The 22,296-nt window shown below is 32.3% G+C and overlaps 1 protein-coding gene across 1 annotated transcript in view; it reads right to left on the bottom strand.

The window, feature by feature from the left end:
• Positions 1-22,296, bottom strand: part of LOC123655174 — a 114,790-nt gene that overhangs the window by 75,541 nt on the left and 16,953 nt on the right. Inside the window, exon 5 of the mRNA XM_045591009.1 lies at positions 20,710-20,839. Within this exon, the coding sequence (XP_045446965.1) occupies positions 20,710-20,839 (130 nt within the window). The remainder of the gene's footprint in view (positions 1-20,709; positions 20,840-22,296) is intronic.

The raw sequence follows: 22,296 nt of genomic DNA, 5'->3' as shown, positions 1-22,296 counted from the left end.
AAGCTTCTAAAATATATCTTCAACTTGAAATTGAAAATCTTCTAAAAATTTATTTGAAATGGGTCAAAACTGTCAATTATCAGATATTCAGCTATATCGTACCTATTCAAATGTTGATCTAGCTCCATTTTATCAAAAATGCCGTTATGTTTATCCGTAAGTGGTAGATCAGAGCGACTTGCATCTTTAACCCTTTCCACCCGGGGTAGTGATTTTTAACGAATTTCCGCTTTTTAACTTCATTATCATAATAAGGTAGGTAAAAGGAAACGCTTAAATTATTTTTAGATTTTTATTATACCTAGAAGTACTATTTCTAAGACCTAGACTTAAAAGTACCGTCAGGAACTTTATGTTATTACAATTTTAGGAACTTTGATAGAAACTACAAAAATAATGAGATCCAATATTGACTTAGTAATAATTAAAAAGATACGTTTTTAATTACAAATTAACCTCGTGATATTCAGCAAAACAATTTTTCTTTTCATTTACACATAAAAACACATTGCAATGAGAACATTTACTATGCGGTTTCGACTGAATCTTTTTCAAACTACAAACCTCACACCTTCCCCTATTTTCTACAAACGTAGGCCAATGAATGCCTCTATTACCCAAGCGAACGTCTTTTATAGTGGAGTAGTCAGATTTGCGTCTTTTGGAAGGGCCACTTGTCGAAGTATTATCAGTAGAAGTCTTTCTTTTCTGACTAACATCTTTCATTGTCATCAAGCCTTGAGTAACAGAGCGTCGAAAATCTTTTACGGTAGTCTGTTCCATAATATTCCATATAAGTCCATGAATGACGTATGAATTGACAAATGCGATATCCAGAAGACCCCAAAACAACCTGTGCCACCATTTCGGAGATTTGCGATCTATACAGTAAAGGGCTCTCAAACGATCAGCTGTATCTACGCCACCCATATAGCTATTGTAATCTTTGACAGCTACAGGGCATGTAATGGCAGACTTAGATCCATCTTTTTCTTTACGTGACACAGTAGCTATTTCATTCCCATGAAAATTAGATACTAAATGAACCACTTTGTTATCCTTCCATTTCCAATATCCAATGTCTAAATTTGAAAATCGATGATCACTGTCGCCCCTTTTCATTTGAGAATCATCAAGCATATTTCCAGCCAGTCCTTTTCTATTACTTCGGATAGTTCCACATGCGTAGGTGTTTTCAGTTTTCAGTTTCTCAAGCAAAGCAACAGACGAGAAAAAATTATCAAAGTAAACTATCTTCCCTTTACCCCAATCTTGTTCCGTCAACTCCAAAACTACTTTCTCTCCCAAGCCATAGCCGGTAAATTTTGAGTTCAGTTCTTCGTCTTTTCCTTGGTAAATTTGAAACTTCTTCGTATAGCCTCTCTGGTCAGCAAGACACCACAACTTGTATCCCCTTTTTATTGGCTTCATAGGTAGATATTGTTTCAAGACAGACCTACCTTTAAATTTAATCATAGACTCATCTATACTCAGTTCGCGTGTACCATGATAAACCTCTTGAAATTTTTTATTGAGTGCATCAATCATCGGTCTAATTTTATATAACTTATCTTTGCAATCTTTAGGCATTTGGAAGTTATCATTGCAATGCAGATGAGATAAAATAATAGCAAATCTGTCTCTTGGCATTGTTTTGCAAATAAGTGCATTGTTGAGATCAGGTGCCGAAGAGTAATGGTCTCTCCACGCCGGACGAGTATTGTAACTCATAAAAAAATTCATACCTATAAATATTAGAAGTTCCTCCTTTTTTAAGTTCAATACTTTGCCTCTCTGAGTAGCATAAAGGTTACTTTGGTACACAATATTATCAACAATATCTCCAATCAATACTAAAAATATATCAGTGGGGGTGCTACAGTGAGCAAAACAGTCTTCTACTACTCCAGTATCTTGAACGTATTCCTGTAAAATTGTGTCTAGGTCCCTCTTTTTCCATTTACGATTTGGTTCGGGTAATCGCTGATTAGTTTTGTGTGAAGACGTATTTGCAGACGATAGATCAGTCTGAACACTAGATCCAGCTATTGGAGATGTTGGTACCTGATTTATAGGGCACTCCATTTCATCTTCTTTTGGCGACGATGGCGGATCTTCGGCTAAAATATTTTCTAGAGCTCTTCCAAAAACCTCATCGAAGCCTCTTGGTGAAGGTAGCTGAATATTTTCCACTTCATCATCGGACACACCTGCATCAGACTCTTCGTCACAGTCCGGAATCTCTTCTAATAACAGGGCTTCAATTAGAGCAGTATTATTTGTAATATCCATCTCAATGCCTAAAACAATAAAAAAATTGCTCAGAACAATTATAAAATAAAAATAAAACATTCATTTATGATAAAACAAAATACCCACTTCATCGAGTATGTGTATTACACAAGTTTATAATTTTTAGACTAAAATCACCTGACGGTACTTTTAAGTCCACATCAGTTTTTATCAAATATTCATATAAAATAAAGTGTTAATACGTTATAACAGCTTTTATAAATGTAGCCCGTAATATAAACAACGTAATTAGTAAAAAAAAATAGCACTTACCTATGATATTCTATTTAAAAAAGTTTTTCAATTACACCGCACAGGAGAGTGATAAAATGTTCGACCAGTTGTAACTCGCTGTTCAAATTTTTCGGCAATGTCACGCGGTAATTCAAATAATGTGCTGTGATTGGCTTACGGAAACGGTACTCTAAGGGATCGTCAGTTGTGGTTAGCATAAAGTGATTTCGTACTTAAGTTATTAGACGAAAAATGTGAAGGTACTTTTAAGTACCGTAAGGAGGGAAAGGGTTAAAATCAAAATTTCCTGACTGAAAAGGCCTACACCAGCTACTATTGCAGACACTGCATTAGGTCCTTAATAGACGGCTTTTTTGCGTCTTGAGTCTCATTATTTCTTTTTTTAAAGTAAAACTTTACTTCGTACATATGTACCGGATTTCTTCGTTGGATTTATCCATTTTTGCGGACAGAAAAAAAAGGCTAAGTGGTGAGAACCGTTTTTTACTTTTTAATTTCGTTTTTAAAATGTCACTTTTTCATGGTGTGAAAACCAGCCACTTACAAACAATACAACTAAAAAGATTTTAATACAACTTTTTACTATACAATATTAAAAGACTTTTTTCCCGAACTAATAGTTCCAAACTTAATTTATCAGATACTTTCTTCCTTACTACCAATAAACTGACTAAGTAAACAACAGTAGGTGCGCAAAATTGCATATTGTGTAACCCTTCGTGACATTATCGCTACCCGAACGATCGTTGCCTAGCAACTGACGCGCGCCGAACCGTCTGCGCTCCACCGCTCCCGCAACAGTTTATAAACTAAATAATATAAGTAAATTTTCTGTAAAATATTTAATTGTTAAATAAAACAAAATAATTTGTGGATATTTCATATTTTTCATCTTAATGTATTATTTAATATTAAACACAACACAACACTCAATTAAGTACATAGGTACTTTGTGAATATTTTAAGTGCCTACCTATTACCATTTATTGATATCGAGCAAAAATATGCAAAAATGTCGTAATTTAATTTAATTTTAATGTTATTATTTATTATTAACTTAAAAATACGACTGAGTATTTTGTGAATATTTCAAATACTTACCTGTTGCCATTATTAATATCGAGCAAAAAAAAGGGCAAAAAAATTGCGTTTGTCGTATGGGAGCCATTAAATATTTATTTTATTTTGTTTTTAGTATTTTTTGTTATAGCGGCAAAAATTTGTAAAAAATTCAACTGTCTAGCTATCGCCATTCTTGAGATATAGCCTCGTGACAGACAGACGGACGGACAGACGCACAGACACCGAAGTCTTAGTAATTAAATTATTGGACATTGGTAATAATATTGAGACTTAAACATGCATTAAACATATGAAAATACCGAAGGCAAATACCGAACAAAAATTGTTAAACGACTTTATTAAGATTATTCATGTTCTTAATTGATACATATTCAGCGCCTTCCATTTTTCTTACAAGAATGTAGATAAGATCTTAGGAGATAAGAAACTATGCTTTATTCATAAGTCCTCACTTTAAAAACGTAAGCGTCTCTTACCGTACCCTATGAGCACCGGCAACATTGGAGAGGGCTCAACGAGTATTATAAGCGCCCATGACAATAGACAGAATTTTTTTGTTTACAAATCTCATATTTATATAAGAATGTTATATATTTTACAGTATTATATCATTAATACTAAATACGTTATGATATATTACTTAGAGCTGGTTTCACCAGCTGTGGAAAAATTTATCCTACAAATAATCTACGAATAAACTTTCACAGAAAGAAGTACAATAGGTCATGGGAACTTGTTTCTCCTTAATTAAACTAAAACTTTTAGATTAATGTTTGCGAATGGAAATATCACGTAAATATCAATTTATAATAATAACTTATATAAAAATAATAATTAAAAAAACAAAACAAAAGTTCACGCGCACAAAGTACACATGTCAGAAGTGAAACTTCTTTGGCAAACTAATTTTTAAGTCTCGTTTATATTTATATAAATCTAAAGCTTTAGATTTCCGTTCCAGCGCCGTCTAGTTAGTTTGTAGTGTAATACTATCGATATTAATGTAACAACCTTTGTAGTTTATATAGTACAAGCTAGGTGGCTCTGTTGTTCGACAAAAACGTTGCACTTCTTCGTGACGCTAATATTATTATTATTGCGTTTCATCCGTAAAAATTTTACCCTCATGCGTGTAAAGAAGTTTTACTTCAAAAAACCCACCTGCGTGAAAAACAACTAGTAGAAAATCAACTAAAAAGGTTGAAACAAGATAAAAATTAAATATTTACACAAAAGCAGCGGAATAAATCGAGAGAATATCAAACATTATATGTACTGTACATTTAAAAATATCAATACAGTAGTTTAAAATTTTGTACAACATGGTACATAACATGTAGTCGGAGACATGCACAAAGATATACTGATTTGATTTATCCTTAAATTTCATCCCTTTTATGTCTATTTAGCTAAAAGACAAATCACGTAATCGGTTCAATTCTTTAAAAGAGTTTACATCATGTGGTTGATTAAGTCATTTTATACCGACGAAAAAAAAAAAAAAAAGAAGGTTCTAAAGTTGCCACGTATATACATATTTTTGTGTTTGACCGTGCATAACTTTTTACAGAGTAGTCCGAATTTGATAATTCTTTTTTTATTGGAAAGGCTACACCTCGTAGTTGATCGTAGCCTAGGAGGCGAGGAAGAAAGGCGGCTCACAGATCGCTTGGCATAGGCATGGCAAAGAGACAAAGCCACATTTTTCAACTGTCTTATTGCGTTTTTTAGTATTACGTTAATAATAATCATGACATACCTTTTTGAAATCCTTGTATTGAGCCCTTTAATTTGATACCCGTTTTGTAGTATACGAAACAAAAAATTTATTTTAACTACAATGCAGCTTACTTAAGCACAGCCGCCTTGTTTGATTTTTTAACGCAACCTATCTAAGAACACTTGAGCTGCTGAAACGAATCTAACGATAACTCACTTATGTAAAGCTGTCCATCGGTTCTGGAGATATGAGGTAATAAAGAATATTACGTACATACATACATACATACATACATACAAGATACGCGCGAAAAATATAACCCTTCCTTTGCAGTCGGGTAAAAAGGAATATGATAGTGAAAATTTTTAACCCTATTTTACATACTTAGAGGTTTTTTTTTTCAAAATCCGTTTTTTGCAGACGAGAAACGTATTAAAACCCATCTGTAAAATTGATATAAAGTTAAAAACCATCTTCCTTTAACCTGAAATTGTCATATAAACGTTTGAAGTTATGGCGACGTACTGGCGGCATCGTAATGGACCTACGTGACATGACTAGAACAACAGACAGTAATGAGAAATGGATGACATTTACACCATTTATTATTTATTGTATTGCGAAGTTCAATTATGTGACTCATGGTCTGTCTGACTTAAATTGTCAGAATAATAAAATATTTTCTCTAATAAACAAATTTGAAATTGGGAGGCAAATTTATAAAATAAAATAACAAATCAGTGTTCATGTTTAATTAGCATTACTTACATGTAGGTAATTCAGGTGGTAATGGCTAGTCTATAATAGCTGGATGGATTTTTCTATTATATGATGATTTATCGACAGTAAGTTATTGTTATAAGCTTTTTCGCATCTAGGTTTAATTTACTTGTTTTTTAACTAGTCTACAAATCAAAATTCTCCTTTCAGAAAGTATCCTTGTATGCACTACTCGCTTCAGTATAGGCCTCTTTTCCTCATGTATGAGAAGGATCAGAGCTTAATCCACTACGCTGCTCCAATGCGGGTTGGCGGATATATTCCTACTATGAGTAACGATCGCTTATCAGATGTATATGATGACAACCGAGACCGAGGGCTAACATGCTCTCCGAAGCAGGGTGGGAAGACCCACAAGGACTGCGCAAACACCCAGACTACGGCAAACATCTGTATGGCTGATACAAATATTTGTCATGTGCGGGATCGAACCCGAAAGCGCTAGGCTAGCGTAACTGCCACAAACCAGTGCCATGACCGTTGCGCAAATGCATCGTGACATTAATTAAGAAGTTTTAAAAATATTCAGGCCATCACTTATAGTCTAAGATACGACCTAGATGGGATGTTCACCCATCTGCTTATGGATAAAAATTAAATAATTATCTTCTTTAGTATGTTAACGATAAATAGCTAGGTACGAGTAAAATTACGACGTCACATCGACGTTAAAGCTTAATGCTTAACGCCCTTTCCCGCAATAATTAATCTATATGATATAAAACTGCATCAAAATAATACATTTTATTTTAACATCGGATAAATATATTTATATTTTATTTCAATAAATATATTTAAGCATTTCATTTTATTGTTAATAATAATTGTAACATTTTCAAATAATTCCTTTTAAAATCTTATCTGTAACTTATTTTTTATCGTGTTAAAACGGTTTTTTTAAACGCGTCTCAATCATCCGTATCCATAACAGACAACGCAGATTTTGTATTTTATGAAGTTTTCTATGAAAGTTCAATCCTATTTAACCTAAACGTTCAATCACAGAAATGACGAAAACGTTTTTTTTTTTTTTTATTATACCACTGCCATTCGTCGAGTCTTCACTTCGAAGATTCCGCAATGCTTGAAGACAAAAGTTTTCGAGCAATGCGTCCTGCCTGTGTTAACATACGGAGCCGAGACGTGGACACTGACGAAGGGACTGGTCCACAAGTTTAAAGTCGCTCAACGTGCAATGGAACGAGCTATGCTTGGAGTCTCTCTCAAAGATAGGAATAGAAATGAGACTATCCGCGATAGAACGAAAGTAACCGACATAGTGACCGAAGTGGCAGTGGGCTGGTCATCTGTGTCGCAGCACCGATGACCGTTGGAGCAGACGGGTCCTGGAGACCGCGTCTTGACAAACGCAGTGTAGGACGGCCTCCGGCTCGTTGGGCCGACGATCTACGTAAGTTTGCCGGTGTGAGCTGGATGAGAATTGCGGAAAACCGTGATGTCTGGCGCAAACTTGGGGAGACCTATGTCTAGCAGTGAACTGCAATAGGCTCTCCTGATGACTAACGACTGCCATGGCTATCTATACGAATAAATAAAATTGGAGTGTCTGTTTCTAATATTCAAATAACCGCTTTATATTAAATAGATATGGATGTATATACGGTACATATACCAATTTTTTTTACAGTTTTTGTCTGTCTGTCTGTCTGTCTGTCTGTTTGTTCTGGCTAATCTCTGAAACGGCTGGACTGATTTTGACGGGACTTTAACTGGCAGATAGCTGAAGGAGTAAATTAGGCTTATTGTATTTTAGAAATTTATTAATTTCGTAACTCCGTGAACTTAACAATATTGTTTTTTAAAATTCACGCGGACGAAGTCATTATAATCCAAGCTCAATGTATGCGCAAAATTTCAAATCAATTGATTTAAGATATGTGCTTCAAAATTGAGATGAAATTTCCACCCTATCGAACATACATATTAGTTAAATATAAGGATTTAATAACAATGGAATTTGATTTCTCAAATCAACTGCGTAATTACAATATAAAATTTAAAAATACTTTATAGTACTATAAATAAATATAAAACAAAATTTATTCAACACAAAATTTATTTATTACAAGGTATTATAACATCCTATTTAATAATTCATCCAGAATTTTAGATAAAAAAATATACGAAACCTCATTTCTTAGCTGACATTAGAGTAAATACTTGGATTATACCGACTAAGTGTGAATGACGTTATCAAAGCGACTGACTTGCAGGTTTGTGAGCGCTTACTCTCAAATAAATTATCAGCACAATCTGTTTGCAATTTTTTTTAATTAATTCTCCCTTCGTGTACCTCATTTTCGATAACAGATTTTTGTTTTTGTTCGCCTTTTGAATAGAAAGAAATTACTTTTGCATCAAAATCTAATTGCAAAAAAATAAAATCATCGCAAACTGTAAAAACACTCTTAAGCGAAACTAATGTATTTCCAACGAGCTTTTATTTTAAAATAATTTTTATAGTCACGCTGTAGATCGTCCATGTAATGGATCGACAAAATCAAGGCCACTGTAGGTAAAGCTATATGATTATGTCTTTGACACTAACAAAAGTACCTATATCGACTGAATTGAAGAATAATAATAGAGGCGTCGAATTTATTTGTATTTGCGTGCGATTTCACCCAATAGTGAGTTTCGATACTTTGATTTTTGAAGTAAAACTTCCCGAGTAGAAATTTTTTTGTCTTCCTTAGAAGGACCGGACCGGGCATGACTGATCTGGACCGGATAAGGTATGTAACGCAGAAGATATGTCTGGACCTGAGATGATATTTCCTGATCTAGACCCGATCAGGAAATCTCATCTCATCCTGATCAGCCGGTTCGGCCCGGTCCTTTTAAAAAACACGAATGTATATTCTTGAAAAAATTGTTTAATAAAAAAAAGCGAATTGATATAAATATGTTACTTAATATTATTTATTTCCGTTTATTTATTGCCAATGTATTATTTATTTATGTTTTTACTTTAAATATCAATTATTTTTATTTATTTTTATATTCTTAATTAACTATTGTTATCAATTAAATTTTATTTATTAACTTCTAATAATTAACTACTATTTAACTACTTTTTACTACTTACGACTGCTCCACTGTGTCGAAATGGTCTCCCTGCTAGACTGTCCTGATAACTGTATATATACTAAGTGCGCTTAAAAACATTGATAGCGTGATGCAGGCTCAGTTCGCGTAATTTCTTTCAGGCTATCCTGATCTGGACCGGACCGGGTCCTGATCCAGTATGCTTTACCATACTTGATAATATTTTACATCAGAATTATTTACATTTTTTCGAATAAGTGAAAGAACAAGATTTTTTTAAATATTTATAACAATTCAGCAACAACGGCTTTTAGCTGATATTCTATTCTTAAACTTTAAAAACAATAAGTAGATTAGTATTTAATAGGGCATTTACTAATTATATTTTATTTTAGTAAGTTTGTTGCAATTGTTAGCAAGAATGTAATGTGTAAGTAGCTCATTAAATTAGACGTTAGAAAACAGACATATTTACTATTCATTAACTGTAAAATAGTTTCAATTAATATAAAAACCGGCGCCTAAGTACCGTCGCTCGCGGGTTCGATTCCCGCTTGGAGTAGATATTTATGTTTATATAAAATTTATTTCTGACGGCTAAACGGGCATTGTAATGCGCTGTGGGAGATCTACAAGAATAGACATCTAGACGGGAAAGAAACATTTATATTAATACAAATACTACAATTATATTAATACAAATACTACAATTATATTAATACAAATATCGGTCAGATGACCGCTAGCGCAATAGCCAGTGACCCTTGCGCTAACACTTTGTCTAACATATAAGAATATTGTGATCTCATACCATATCAGCCAATGATAAAAACGGTAATACTGACTCTCGAACTGTGTTAGTAGCTACTAATTTTAACAACACCTACGAACTCCCGTAACATTCCCGTAACAACTCCATTGCGAATGTATTCTACCCATAATAAGCGGTGTACAATAATTTCATTTTCAAAAATAAGGTCTAAGTATAATTCTTTAAATAGAATTCAATAATAAAAGTTATACAAATTTTAATTACAAAGTTTCTGTTCTTTTTTTTTAACCGACTTCCAAAAAAGGAGGAGGTTCTCAATTCGACTGTATTTTTTTTTTTTATGTATGTTACATCAGAACTTTTGACCGGGTAGACCGATTTCGACAAATTTTGTTTTAATCGAAAGGTGGTGTGTGCCAATTGGTTCCATTTAAATTTATTTGAGATCTAACAACTACTTTTCGAGTTATATCTAATAATGCGTTTTTACTTGACGCTTTTTTCGTCGACCTACGTTGTATTATACCGCATAACTTTCTACTGGATGTACCGATTTTGATAATTCTTTTTTTGTTGGAAAGGGGATATCCCTAGTTTGGTACCATGATAAGGAAACCAGGATCTGATCATGGGATCCCAGAGTAATCGAAGGAAACTCTCGAAAATCCGCAATAACTTTTTACTAGTTGTACCGATTTTAATAATTTTTAATTTAATCAAAAGCTGATGTTTATCATGTGGTCACATTTAAATTTTATCGAGATCTGATAACTACTTTTTGAGTAATCTTTGATAACGCGTAGTTGCTTGACTATTTTTTCGTCGATCTACGTTGTATTACTTGTCGATGTGATTGAAGTCGGTTTTTTTTTCGTTTGCGAGCAAACACAATTATTTTGTTTAGTTTAGAATTACTCTTGTTTTCATTTTTTAATCTTTTAGGTTAGTAATCTAGTTTTGTGTAATAGTTATTAATTGTTGTTGAGGTAGCCTATTTACGTGCTTTATTACAGGTTTGCTTAAACGTTGTTAGTTTATTTTTAAGATATTTATAAGGTACTATTAATTTTGTTTTTAGAAGAAAAAATACATATTATAGGCTTAATTTTGTCAACATTGCACTCAACAGTTTTAACGATAAAAATATTAAGTATATTAAATTCGTATTAAATTTAATATGTTATGATTACGGTTTTTTTTTTGTATAGCATCACAAGTGTTGAAGTTAAAGAAGATCTAAGCCCTTAAGATTTTGCATATCTTTGTTAGTATGGTTGGTTAATATATCTTTCAATGGCCAAAAATTCTTCGTTATCAAGTAACTTTAAAATCTTATTAATTTAAATGAAAGGTCTAAGATTACTGTTACTTATTAAACTCTACGTGACATATAACACACATTTTTAAATAAACATCGTTAAAAATCCTTTTTATATTTTAGATACACAATAACATAAGATGTTTTGTTACTAAGTAAATAAACTTTGCAATCGTACTGTGTATACTTACATAGGTCCGAATAAGCGTTCCGAAATTGATAAAATTTAATGTATTTACTGAGTCCGAACGGTCCAAGCGTAGAAGGTGGACTTGCACTTACCGTGTTATCAAAGCATGACTTAGACCTATTTAATATTAAACAACTATTTAGAGAGTACGTTGCTTTCGAATTTACTACAACATTTGCTTAAAACATGACAAAGTAAAGAAAAAAAAACATAGCAGCACTTTAGAAGTGGATTTTAAAAATAATAATATTTTATCTTTTTTCTGTAATAAATAAAAATTAATATTTTTTCGGTTTATTTGGAGCAAATGATTGCCAAGTTATTAGTACACTATTAGTACACCACAACTACAAGAGACACATTAAAGATAGTTTTAGTATAAATAGTCACAGTTACGTCACCCAGGTTAATGTTCATCGTCCTGTTCTGCTTAAATTATATTTTCAAACAACATACTATTTCAGGCAAATTTTAATGAAAGGGCTTTTATTTCCAAGGATTAATTAATATGCTTTACTTAATAATAATGCTAATAAATCACTTCCCAAATTTTCATTTATATTTTGATTTGATAAATTTGAGGGTGATTACAATGCTAAGACCAACTTTGAAAAATAATCAAGCAATCACTTCTTCAATTATACTAATTCTTCCTCGCCTACTTGTTAAACGAGTTTAGAAGTTATCTACATCAAAAAAATATCTGCGGCGAAATATTAAGAAGTATTAAGGTTTAAGTAATAAGGTTTTACAAGTGATCCGACCAACGCTTTTCGGGTAATTAGAGTTTAAATTACAAGTGTGAAAGCTTGTCAGAGGCGTAACAACGTTTAAACGATATATTTTTATATAGGCAACAGAACTAAGCGATTGTTTATTTTTATACTTTATACGTTTATACGGTTTTTCAAATGTTCAACGTGTTAGTCGGTACTTAAAGTTAGGTAAATATCTTAGTAAAGCTTTACAAACAAGCGCTGTAACGATCGAGAGCGCTTATGGAATGGAATACAAACATTCTATTAAAACAACAAGAATATCTTTCGTGTATTGGATGCGTATAACATTAGTTTGAAATTTGTTATTGACTATCTATTTGAGAAATTACAACATAGTTATTCCGTGTAATTTAGAGTAACCGAAATATAGCACTTAAAGTTAAGTAATTTATACCTTTACATCAATTTTTCTAATATTTTAACGTGATTTGATAAATACTAAACAAATAAGATTCATGCAAAATATCGCACATCTGAAATAAAAATAAACTTCAGCCTGTAATATACCGCTACTGGGCATAGGCCTCTTTCCCTATGTAGGAGAAGGATCAGAGCTTAATCCACCACGCTGCTCCAATGCGGGTTTATTTTTTTTTTATTTATTTTTTTTTCAAAAGCACACTTACAACATACATATAAAAATTTTAAAATTACAAATATATAATAACAAAGTATCTGATATGCATGTCACTTACAAGTGTACATAACATTTTGGAATACAATGTTTAAAAGCACAAAAAATCACAAATAATTAAAATATTTGAACTTTAAATATACCTACATTAATATAGTTCAACATTTACAATATTCAAAAAAAAAAAAAAAAAGAAAAAAGAGTGACACCCCATTATCATCATCACAACCAAAATAATCAAAATCAAAAATAAAGATAAAAAACATATTATTATCATATACATTTATATAATTAAACAATTGGACAATTTAGTCAAAATAACGATTAGAAACAAATTATCATTAATTAAGTAATTAAGAATAGGGAAATAACAAAAGTCAAATCAAATTATCAAAAAATTCCAAATAGAAAAATAAAATTAAAATCAAAATTAAAATCAAAATCAAAGACAAATCAAAATTAAAATCAAAATCAAAGACAAATCAAAATTAAAATTAAAATCAAAATTAAAATTAAAATCAAAATCAAAATTAAAATCAAAATTAAAATTACTGTAAAATAAATTAAAATAAATTAATATATTTTTAAACTAATCATGCATTTTATAATAATTAAGTAACTTACATCTAAAGACAGAGAGAGAGTCGTGAAAAATGTCAATGCCTGGAATCGATTTACTGACACTATTATATTTGTTACACAAACGCACTAAGGGAGCTTGTTTCCCAATGTGAGACTTTACGCATGGAATGTAAAATATCTTGTGCGCGTGGATACTTCTGTGTGTCCTAGAGGGAACCGATATGATTATCCTCTCTGTTATTTCAGAATTGGTAACCCTATTATGTAATATATTGTGCAGGAAAGTCAGATCTGAAACCTCGCGCCTACTCCGAAGAGAAATCATGTGGAACCTTGCCAAACGCTCCCCGTACACTTGTCTGTGCGAAAAATTGCTTTCGTAAAAAGCAAGATGCCTAGTGAAAACACGCTGAATGCTCTCAATACGTTGAGAGTGTATACTGTACTGAGGATTCCAGATAACACTGGCGTACTCAAGACAGCTGCGCACTAGAGAATTATATAATATCGTTTTTGTTCGCCTTGAGAAACCCCGTGTGTTCCGCTTGATAAAACCAAGATTTCGTGCTGCTTTAACAACTATATTATCAACATGTGCCACAAAAGTTAAACGGCCATCTATAATAACTCCTAAGTCTTTAATTTGTGATTTCTCTTGCAAGATAACATTTCCAATAGAGTAACTAGAGACAAGCGGCTTTTTCTTCCGGGTAAATTTTATATGGAAACATTTGCCTACGTTAAGAGTCATTTTATTGTGATGACACCATTCTATTATATTATTGAGATCGCTTTGCACCGAATCTATGTCTGAATTGGTTCTAACTATTTTGTATATTTTCAAATCGTCCGCAAATAGTGAACATCTACAATGTTTGATAAACTGGGTTATGTCATTTATGAAAACAAGAAACAGAAGGGGACCTAAATGAGAGCCCTGTGGAACCCCACTGTCAGCAAAGTACGTATTGGACTCAAAGCCATTAACAACAACTTTAAGAGGTCTTTTTGTTAAATACGATTGAAACCATCCAATAAGTGTATTCCCAATGCCATACTGTTGTAGTTTATTAATAAGCATTTGATGGTTTACTTTGTCGAAAGCGCAGCTAAAATCAGTATATATGGCGTCTACCTGGTCCCCCCCATCTATCGCCAGTGCCAAGTCCGAAGTGAAAACCGTTAAATTAGTTTGCGTTGATAAACCATGCCTAAACCCGTGTTGCGAGTGTGTTATGATGTTGCTGAAATATTTACTGAGTGAGGGATACACAAGGCTCTCAAACAGCTTGGAAAAGCATGAGAGGATAGAAATTGGACGGTAGTTCTTAACGTCCGCTCGATCACCTTTTTTGTAAACTGGTACTATTCGAGCTCTTTTCCATTCGTCAGGAAAAATTCCATTTTTCAATGAACTGTTAAAAATGATAGTCAAAGGTAAGGCAAGAGCATTTACGCACCTTTTAACAAATATAGGAGGAATTCTGTCTGGACCCGGTCCCTTTCTTGGATCTAATGATTTAATTTTTTTTATATTATTATTTATTAAAAGTATTCATACAGTAAGAGCTATATGCGAGTGGAGTGTTAATCAAATTATTTGGATTAATTGTATTCGTAAGCATAGTTTTGTTTCGGTGGGTTGGCGGATATATCCCTACTATGAGTAACGATCGCTATCAGGTGTATATGATAACAACCGGGACTGACGGCTTAACGTGCTCTCCAAGGCACGGTGGGGAGATCCACAAGGACTGCACAAACACCCAGACCACGGCAAACACCTGTATGGCCAATACAAATGTTTGTCATCTGCGGGGATCGAACCCGCAACCGCCAGCGCAACAGGTACAATCCATGGCTGTAACCGTTGCGCCAACGCGGCGGGAAATAAAAATACCTGTACATAAGGTTTTAAAAAGTTTATTTACATTGTACTGTTAAAATATTAATTAGTACCTGGGTGACCAAGCTTAGCTCGGTATTTTTAGTAAATCGTGTTTTTTTTGGAAATCATATTTAAATACGAATTACATATTTTTAAAATATGAATAGTATTTTTCGATTTTACCGACAATAATAAAAAATATGAACTGGTTATTTAAATAAAAAATCACGAGTACAATTAGAAAAAAAATCGACTTAGACATGGGGATTTAAACCGTGGTCTTCTCAATCGTTTCCGACCGGCCGATTTCTCACCTGAGGTATGACAACTTTGTTGACAATTGCGAAATTTACCTTCGTATTCTAACGATATTGTAGACATTTTTAATTTCCTAAAAACAGGGATAAAACGACATTTTCTAAAAATGAATCCTAGCTAATAACATTAGATAAAGTGATGCAAACACGAAAAAAAAGTCATTATACTGGGTTTCGTAAAATTTTAATCAGCTATTCAATATTGAGTGTATTATATTTTACACTACTAACTTACTAGAAGTTGTCCTGTCTTATAGTTTCTTGAATTTTCTGTGAAAAATTTCTTGATTATCCATTCAATAAAAAACATCTATAAACTACTAGAAAACTTGAAAACAATTAGCTGAATAGATCCAGTGATTCTCTAGTTTTACCCTGAGCAATACATTCATCAATTTATTTTTATTTATATGGATCAGACAAACACACACGTACACGTTAGCCTATCACAGTCCACTACTGGACATAGTTCTCCCCAAGTTTGCGCCAAATACCTCAAGCATAGCCCGATCCATTGCACGTTGAGCGACTTTAAACTTGTGGACTAGTCCCTTCGTCAGTGTCCACGTCAGGACTCTGTATGCTAACACAGGCAGGACGCATTGCTCGAAAACTTTTGTCTTCAAGTATTACGGAACTTTTTATTACGGAATTTGAAGTAAAGACTGGACGAAGCCTGCCAAACGCCGCCCAGCTCAACTAAATCCTCCAATCGACTTCTTTCTCGAAGTTGTTTCGGCTTAGTTGAATGAAACGGCCTACGTAGACATAATCCTGAAAAACTCCGAGAACACATATACACAGTAACGTAAAAACTTAATTACTATAACTGTAAAAACTGTCGCGCGTAGAATCTCTTTGAATAAAAATCCCTTAAAAGGTTAACCAGTTACGCAATAACGCCTTTTAAACTAGAACGTGCCCCAGAATTAGTCGCAGGAATTAAAACGCGTTACTATGTCTCTACGTTGCTACGGACTACGTAGCTGTTTATAATAGTTTACGCTTACAAACGAGTAAATCCGGCAAACTGAGGACAATGTGTAAATAACTTTATTAGTTTCTTTTAAACAACAGTAACTGTAATCTCATTTTGTTTCTTTCTTTTTGTATTATCGTTATTCTTGAATTATAGCAATTATCGGAATATCAAAAAAATGTATACCTATGTACTAATTTTGCTCTTTAAAAGAATTTAACACTTGGGATGGGACGCTTGCATCTCAAATCTCTAAATCCTCTTCCATGACTATCTTCAAACATCGCGCTAAAAACTTTTAGTTAAGCTTGGCTTGTATATCTTCTTTACTCTCTGCTAACTACCCACAATTTTCAATTTTGCATCTATTATTTATGTAGCGTCATATATTTGCCCATTGGCGCAGATTGAAGTGACCCTGTTTTTTGCTCCAAGGGTTGTGACTTGGATTTTCGCCTGAGTCTGATTGTAATATTTGTATCTATTTATATACGTATAATTTCTATATATATTCGCATATATAAAATTCTCATTATACAATGTTAGTTACCATACTCTTTCGAAACGGGCGGATCAATTTAATGAAATTTTGTGTGCATATCGGGTAGGTCTGAAAATTGTCCGAGAAGTTAATAAATAAGGGGGAGAGATTAAGGGGGTTCATAATATATATGGCAAAACAATGTTTACGGAGTCAGCAAGTATATATATATATAATATATAATACGACCGACTGACATAGCTAAACATTTATATATATATATATATATATATATATATATATATATATATATATATATATATATATTCTTCTATCTTATTGGTTAACTATGATTATTACTAATATTACTTTATACGTAATAATAATAATAACTCTTTATTCTACACCAAAATTGAGCAAAACTACAAAAAAAAAAGAAAGGACAACTACAAAAGGCGACTTTATCGCTAATGAGCGATTTCTTCCAGGTAATCTTTGGGCAGAGGAAATGGCATAAATGTAGATGGTATTAGGTGTACAGTTTCATCTAAACATATACGATACATTCAGACAAAAAAGATTGTAAAAAATATAAAAATAAAATAAAAAATTGATGTACGTATTTATGTAAGTAATTATATGAATATAAATTTTCTGATGCACACATTTTATAATAAATAGTAATGAACACTTTTAGGTTATAAACTGATTTAAAAAAAAATCTTTTAGTCTGAAATAAAAGCTGTATGCTTTTTTAAATAAATAAAAAAAAGGAAAAACCGGCCGTTGCACGCTCTGTACTTAATTTTAGTTTTCCTTTTGTGTCGTTGTATGTTACTATGTGCACTACACTTATTTATTACCATTAAATATATACTTTTTTCATTTAATATTTTAAGCACATTACTAAAATATGTAAAATTTCATGAACGAATGAAACATTTCAATCAAATATTTATAACAAACATTAATGTTCAATATACTGACCAGTTAATTAATCCGGTACAAAAAATATAAAAAAAAAATATTAACACACGGTACAAAACATATTGAATTAGACTTTATTTCATATTCGATTTTTATTGAAAACATTAATAAAATGTATTTAATTATCATTATTAAAGCTAGGTCAAAAAATACCCATTGAAGTTATAGAAGTAATGTTACTAAATTAATTCAATTAACAACTAATAAAATCGTAGATCTATCTCCTATCCTTAGGACTACTTCTTAATAGAGATTTATCCTTCCCAAGATCCTTCCTTAAGGCAAAATTTGTACTTGCTAATTTCCTCAAACCAATTCAATGGTAACAGTAAAAGTTTACTGCAAGACAGAATAAAACATTTTGTTTATTAATTTTTTTACATTATCTGTATGTCATAAATAAATTTCGTACTAATTTATCAATACACAGGTAATAGAGAGCATTTAGCTATTTTAAAAATAGGTAAATATCAACTTATTAATGCTAATTAACCGACTTTTTAACCGACTTTCAAAAAAGGAGGAGGTTCTCAATGCGACTGTATTTTTTTTTATGTATGTTACATCAGAACTTTTGACTGGGTGGAGCGATTTCGACTTTTCTTTTACTCGAAAGGTGGTGTGTGCCAATTGGTCCCATTTAAATTTATTTGAAATCTAACAACTAGTTTTCGAGCTATATCTAATAATGCGTTTTTACTTGACGCTTTTTTCGTCGACCTACGTTGTATTATACCGCATAACTTTCTACTGGATGTACCGATTTTGATAATTCTTTTTTTGTTGGAAAGAAGATATCCTTAGTTTGGTATCATGATAAGGAAACCAGGATCTAATGATGGGATCCCAGAGAAAATGATGGAAATTCTTGAAAATCCGCAACAACTTTTTACTGGGTGTACCGATTTTGATAATTCTTTTTTTGTTGGAAATAAGATATCCTTAATTTAGTACCATGATAAGGAAACCAGGATCTGATAATGGGATCCCAGAGAAATCGAGGGAACTTCTTGAAAATCCGCAATAACTTTTTACTGGGTGTACCGATTTTAATAATTTTTACTTTAATCGAAAGCTGATGTTTGTCATGTGGTCACATATAAATTTTATTGAGATCTGATAACTACTTTTTGAGTAATCTTTGATAACGCGTAGTTACTTGAGTATTTTTTCGTCGATCTACGTTGTATTTACTCGTCGATGTAATTGAAGTCGGTTTTTTTTCGTTTGCGAGCAAACACAATTATTTTAGTAATATTTTTTAAAATTTCGGAAATATAGATTTTAACGAATGAATTATTGTAAATTTCTAAGTACTACTTAAGCTGTTTAAATTTTTCGTCTTTTTAACATTATAGTTATTTATACTAGTAAAGTAAAAAAACGAGTATAGTATAGTCAATATTCTGTGACATTAAACAAGTACTTTTTTCTTAAAAGATCACTTTAGTTCCATATAAAATTATATCATATTTGAAATATTAAATAGTAAGCAACCAAAGTTGCCACAATATGAATGTAGGTACGACAAGCTTTAAATATACCGTAAATTAATACTATTTTGAGAGTTCTTCAATTTATTTGAGTATTTCAAGTTAAAGTTAAGATTTTAAACAAAGAACTAGCGTGAGGAGCAAAACTACAAAGACAAGAGAAGACAAGTTAACCGCATTTTTATCCACACACCTAGTAGCCTCGTAGCCTTATAGTCTCGTACTTTGACCTTTTTCTGCCTTCCATTTAAATAGTTTATTTTTTATCTTTAGTTTTGAATAGGCAGCAAACGTGTATATTAATATTAAATATTAAGTAATATTACATAGTGTATATTTATTTCAATATTAAAATTGATCGTAAGTTAATGTTAAAATATGCTATAGATTGCCTGATAAGACACCCTTTTCTACACAAGAAAATAAGTTTGAGAGAGACATGGTAAAATACTTAGAAAGTGTGTTATAAACAGAGCTCAGTTCTTTAGGGAACTATTTATTTTTTACGAAAAGTACACAAATTTCAAATAACACTTATCTATTTTTTGTGACTTATAAAAATGTAAAAAGGTTTTGTCGATGACCACAATGGCTAAAAGGAAAAGGTCATCCCAATGAAATATTTTTAGTATCACATAATATACCAAGTTTTTTTACTAAGAAAAACCAGTAAGAGTTGCTCTAGTAGTAATCTTGTAGAGTGTAAAAATCTCTTGACTATATTATGATTGAAACACGTATATGTATTTATACTGACTGTGTAGTACTCATTACATAAATAGTCATAATAGAAATATTTTGTTAAAACGTCGTGTCTTGTAAACTGTCAAACGTAAATAGTCGTTAAATTTTCTAAAATTTTATCCAATTCTGAAATATTTCAAAACTCAATTAATGAAAATGGACTGACCTAGGTAAATAGGGATTTATCTTTATTTATGTGTATGTATTGGCGTCTTCAAACGTTTCGAAAATATTTTTTACACCTGAAATTTCAAAACACACATACCAATCACATATTCTATGTAGTAATGAAACGTTTATCATTTATTATATAAATACCTAGCACAGAAAAAGATATAGTACTTACCCATATCGTCAATAAGTGGTGCCATTCGCAGCGTAACTCCCACGAGCAGCAAGCAGAGGAAGAGCAGCAGGCAAGCTGTCACCATGATCGTGTACCGAGCGCGCCGCGGGAGCTCGTCCGGGTCCAACACCTAACAAACAAAAACGTTTTACTACAATCTAATTGAAATTGAAAACTTAATTTTATGGTATACACCGCCTACAGACACACTGTTCTAATAAACAATAATTGTGTTTGCTCGCAAACGAAAAAAAAACCGACTTCAATTACATCGACGAGTAATACAACGTAGATCGACGAAAAAATAGTCAAGTAACTACGAGTTATCAAAGATTACTCAAAAAGTAGTTATGAGATCTTAATAAAATTTATATATGACCACATGACAAACATCAGCTTTCGATTAAATTAAAAATTATTAAAATCGGTACACCCAGTAAAAAGTTATGGCGGATTTTCAAGAGTTTCCCTCGATTTCTCTGGGATCCCATCATCAGATCCTGGTTTCCTTATCATGCTACTTAACTAGAAATATCTCCTTTCCAACGAAAAAAGAATTATCAAAATCGGTACATCCAGTAGAAAGTTATGCTGTATAATACAAAGTAGGTCGACGAAAAAAGCATCAAGTAAAAACGCATTATTAGATATAACTCGAAAAGTAGTTGTTAGATTTCAAATAAATTTAAATGGGACCGATTGACACACATAGTGTGTGTTCTTTCGATTAAAAAAAAATTGTCGAAATCGGTCCACACGGTCAAAAGTTCAGATGTAATGGGCTATCTAACACAAAACGAATTTTTCAAATCGGACCATTAGTTTCTGAGATTAGCGCGTTCAAACAAACAAACAAACAAACAAACAAACAAACAAACAGACAGACAGACAGACAGACAGACAGACGGACGGACGGACGGACGGACGGACGGACGGACGGACGGACGGACGGACGGACGGACGGACGGACGGACGGACGGACGGTTGGACGGACGGACGGACGGACGGACAGACGGACAGACAGACAGACAGACAGACAGATAAACAAACTCTTCAGCTAACAAACAAACTCTTCAGCTAACAAACTCTTTAGCTTTATACTCGTCGTATAGATCTTACAATCTGGTAGTTATATTAGAAAATATAGCTACCATTCTTATAAAAATTAGCCGTTGTTACCACAACTTCATCCTTTGTAAAACTTTAATTTGCTTGCTCACTGCTCACTGCTTTTCTTAAGGATTAAAAAGATTCAAAACAAATATAGCCAGCAAATATCTAATTTAATACTTGAGATTCCCATTTTACTTATTCAAATATAACAATCACTCCTGAAGTATAACGAACGATATTGTACTTCGGTTTTAGGCTTTTTAATTACGATTGTAGCAACAATGAACAATTTACTTGAATGTTGAATCAAGAAAGAGAAAATGTTTTAAGGTTAGAATCACAGTAATAAAAATATATACTTTAAATTGTGATCGAATCTGGTAAAGAACCACTTAATAGGATAGAAAATTTATTAAACTCAACTAGTCTCATTTCTATAAAAATAATTACGCTATGAAAGAATTTAGATAATTG

Source organism: Melitaea cinxia, chromosome 7 (assembly GCF_905220565.1).
Source record: "Melitaea cinxia chromosome 7, ilMelCinx1.1, whole genome shotgun sequence".
Lineage (NCBI taxonomy): Eukaryota > Metazoa > Arthropoda > Insecta > Lepidoptera > Nymphalidae > Melitaea > Melitaea cinxia.
This window is presented reverse-complemented; position numbering and strand designations above follow the sequence as displayed.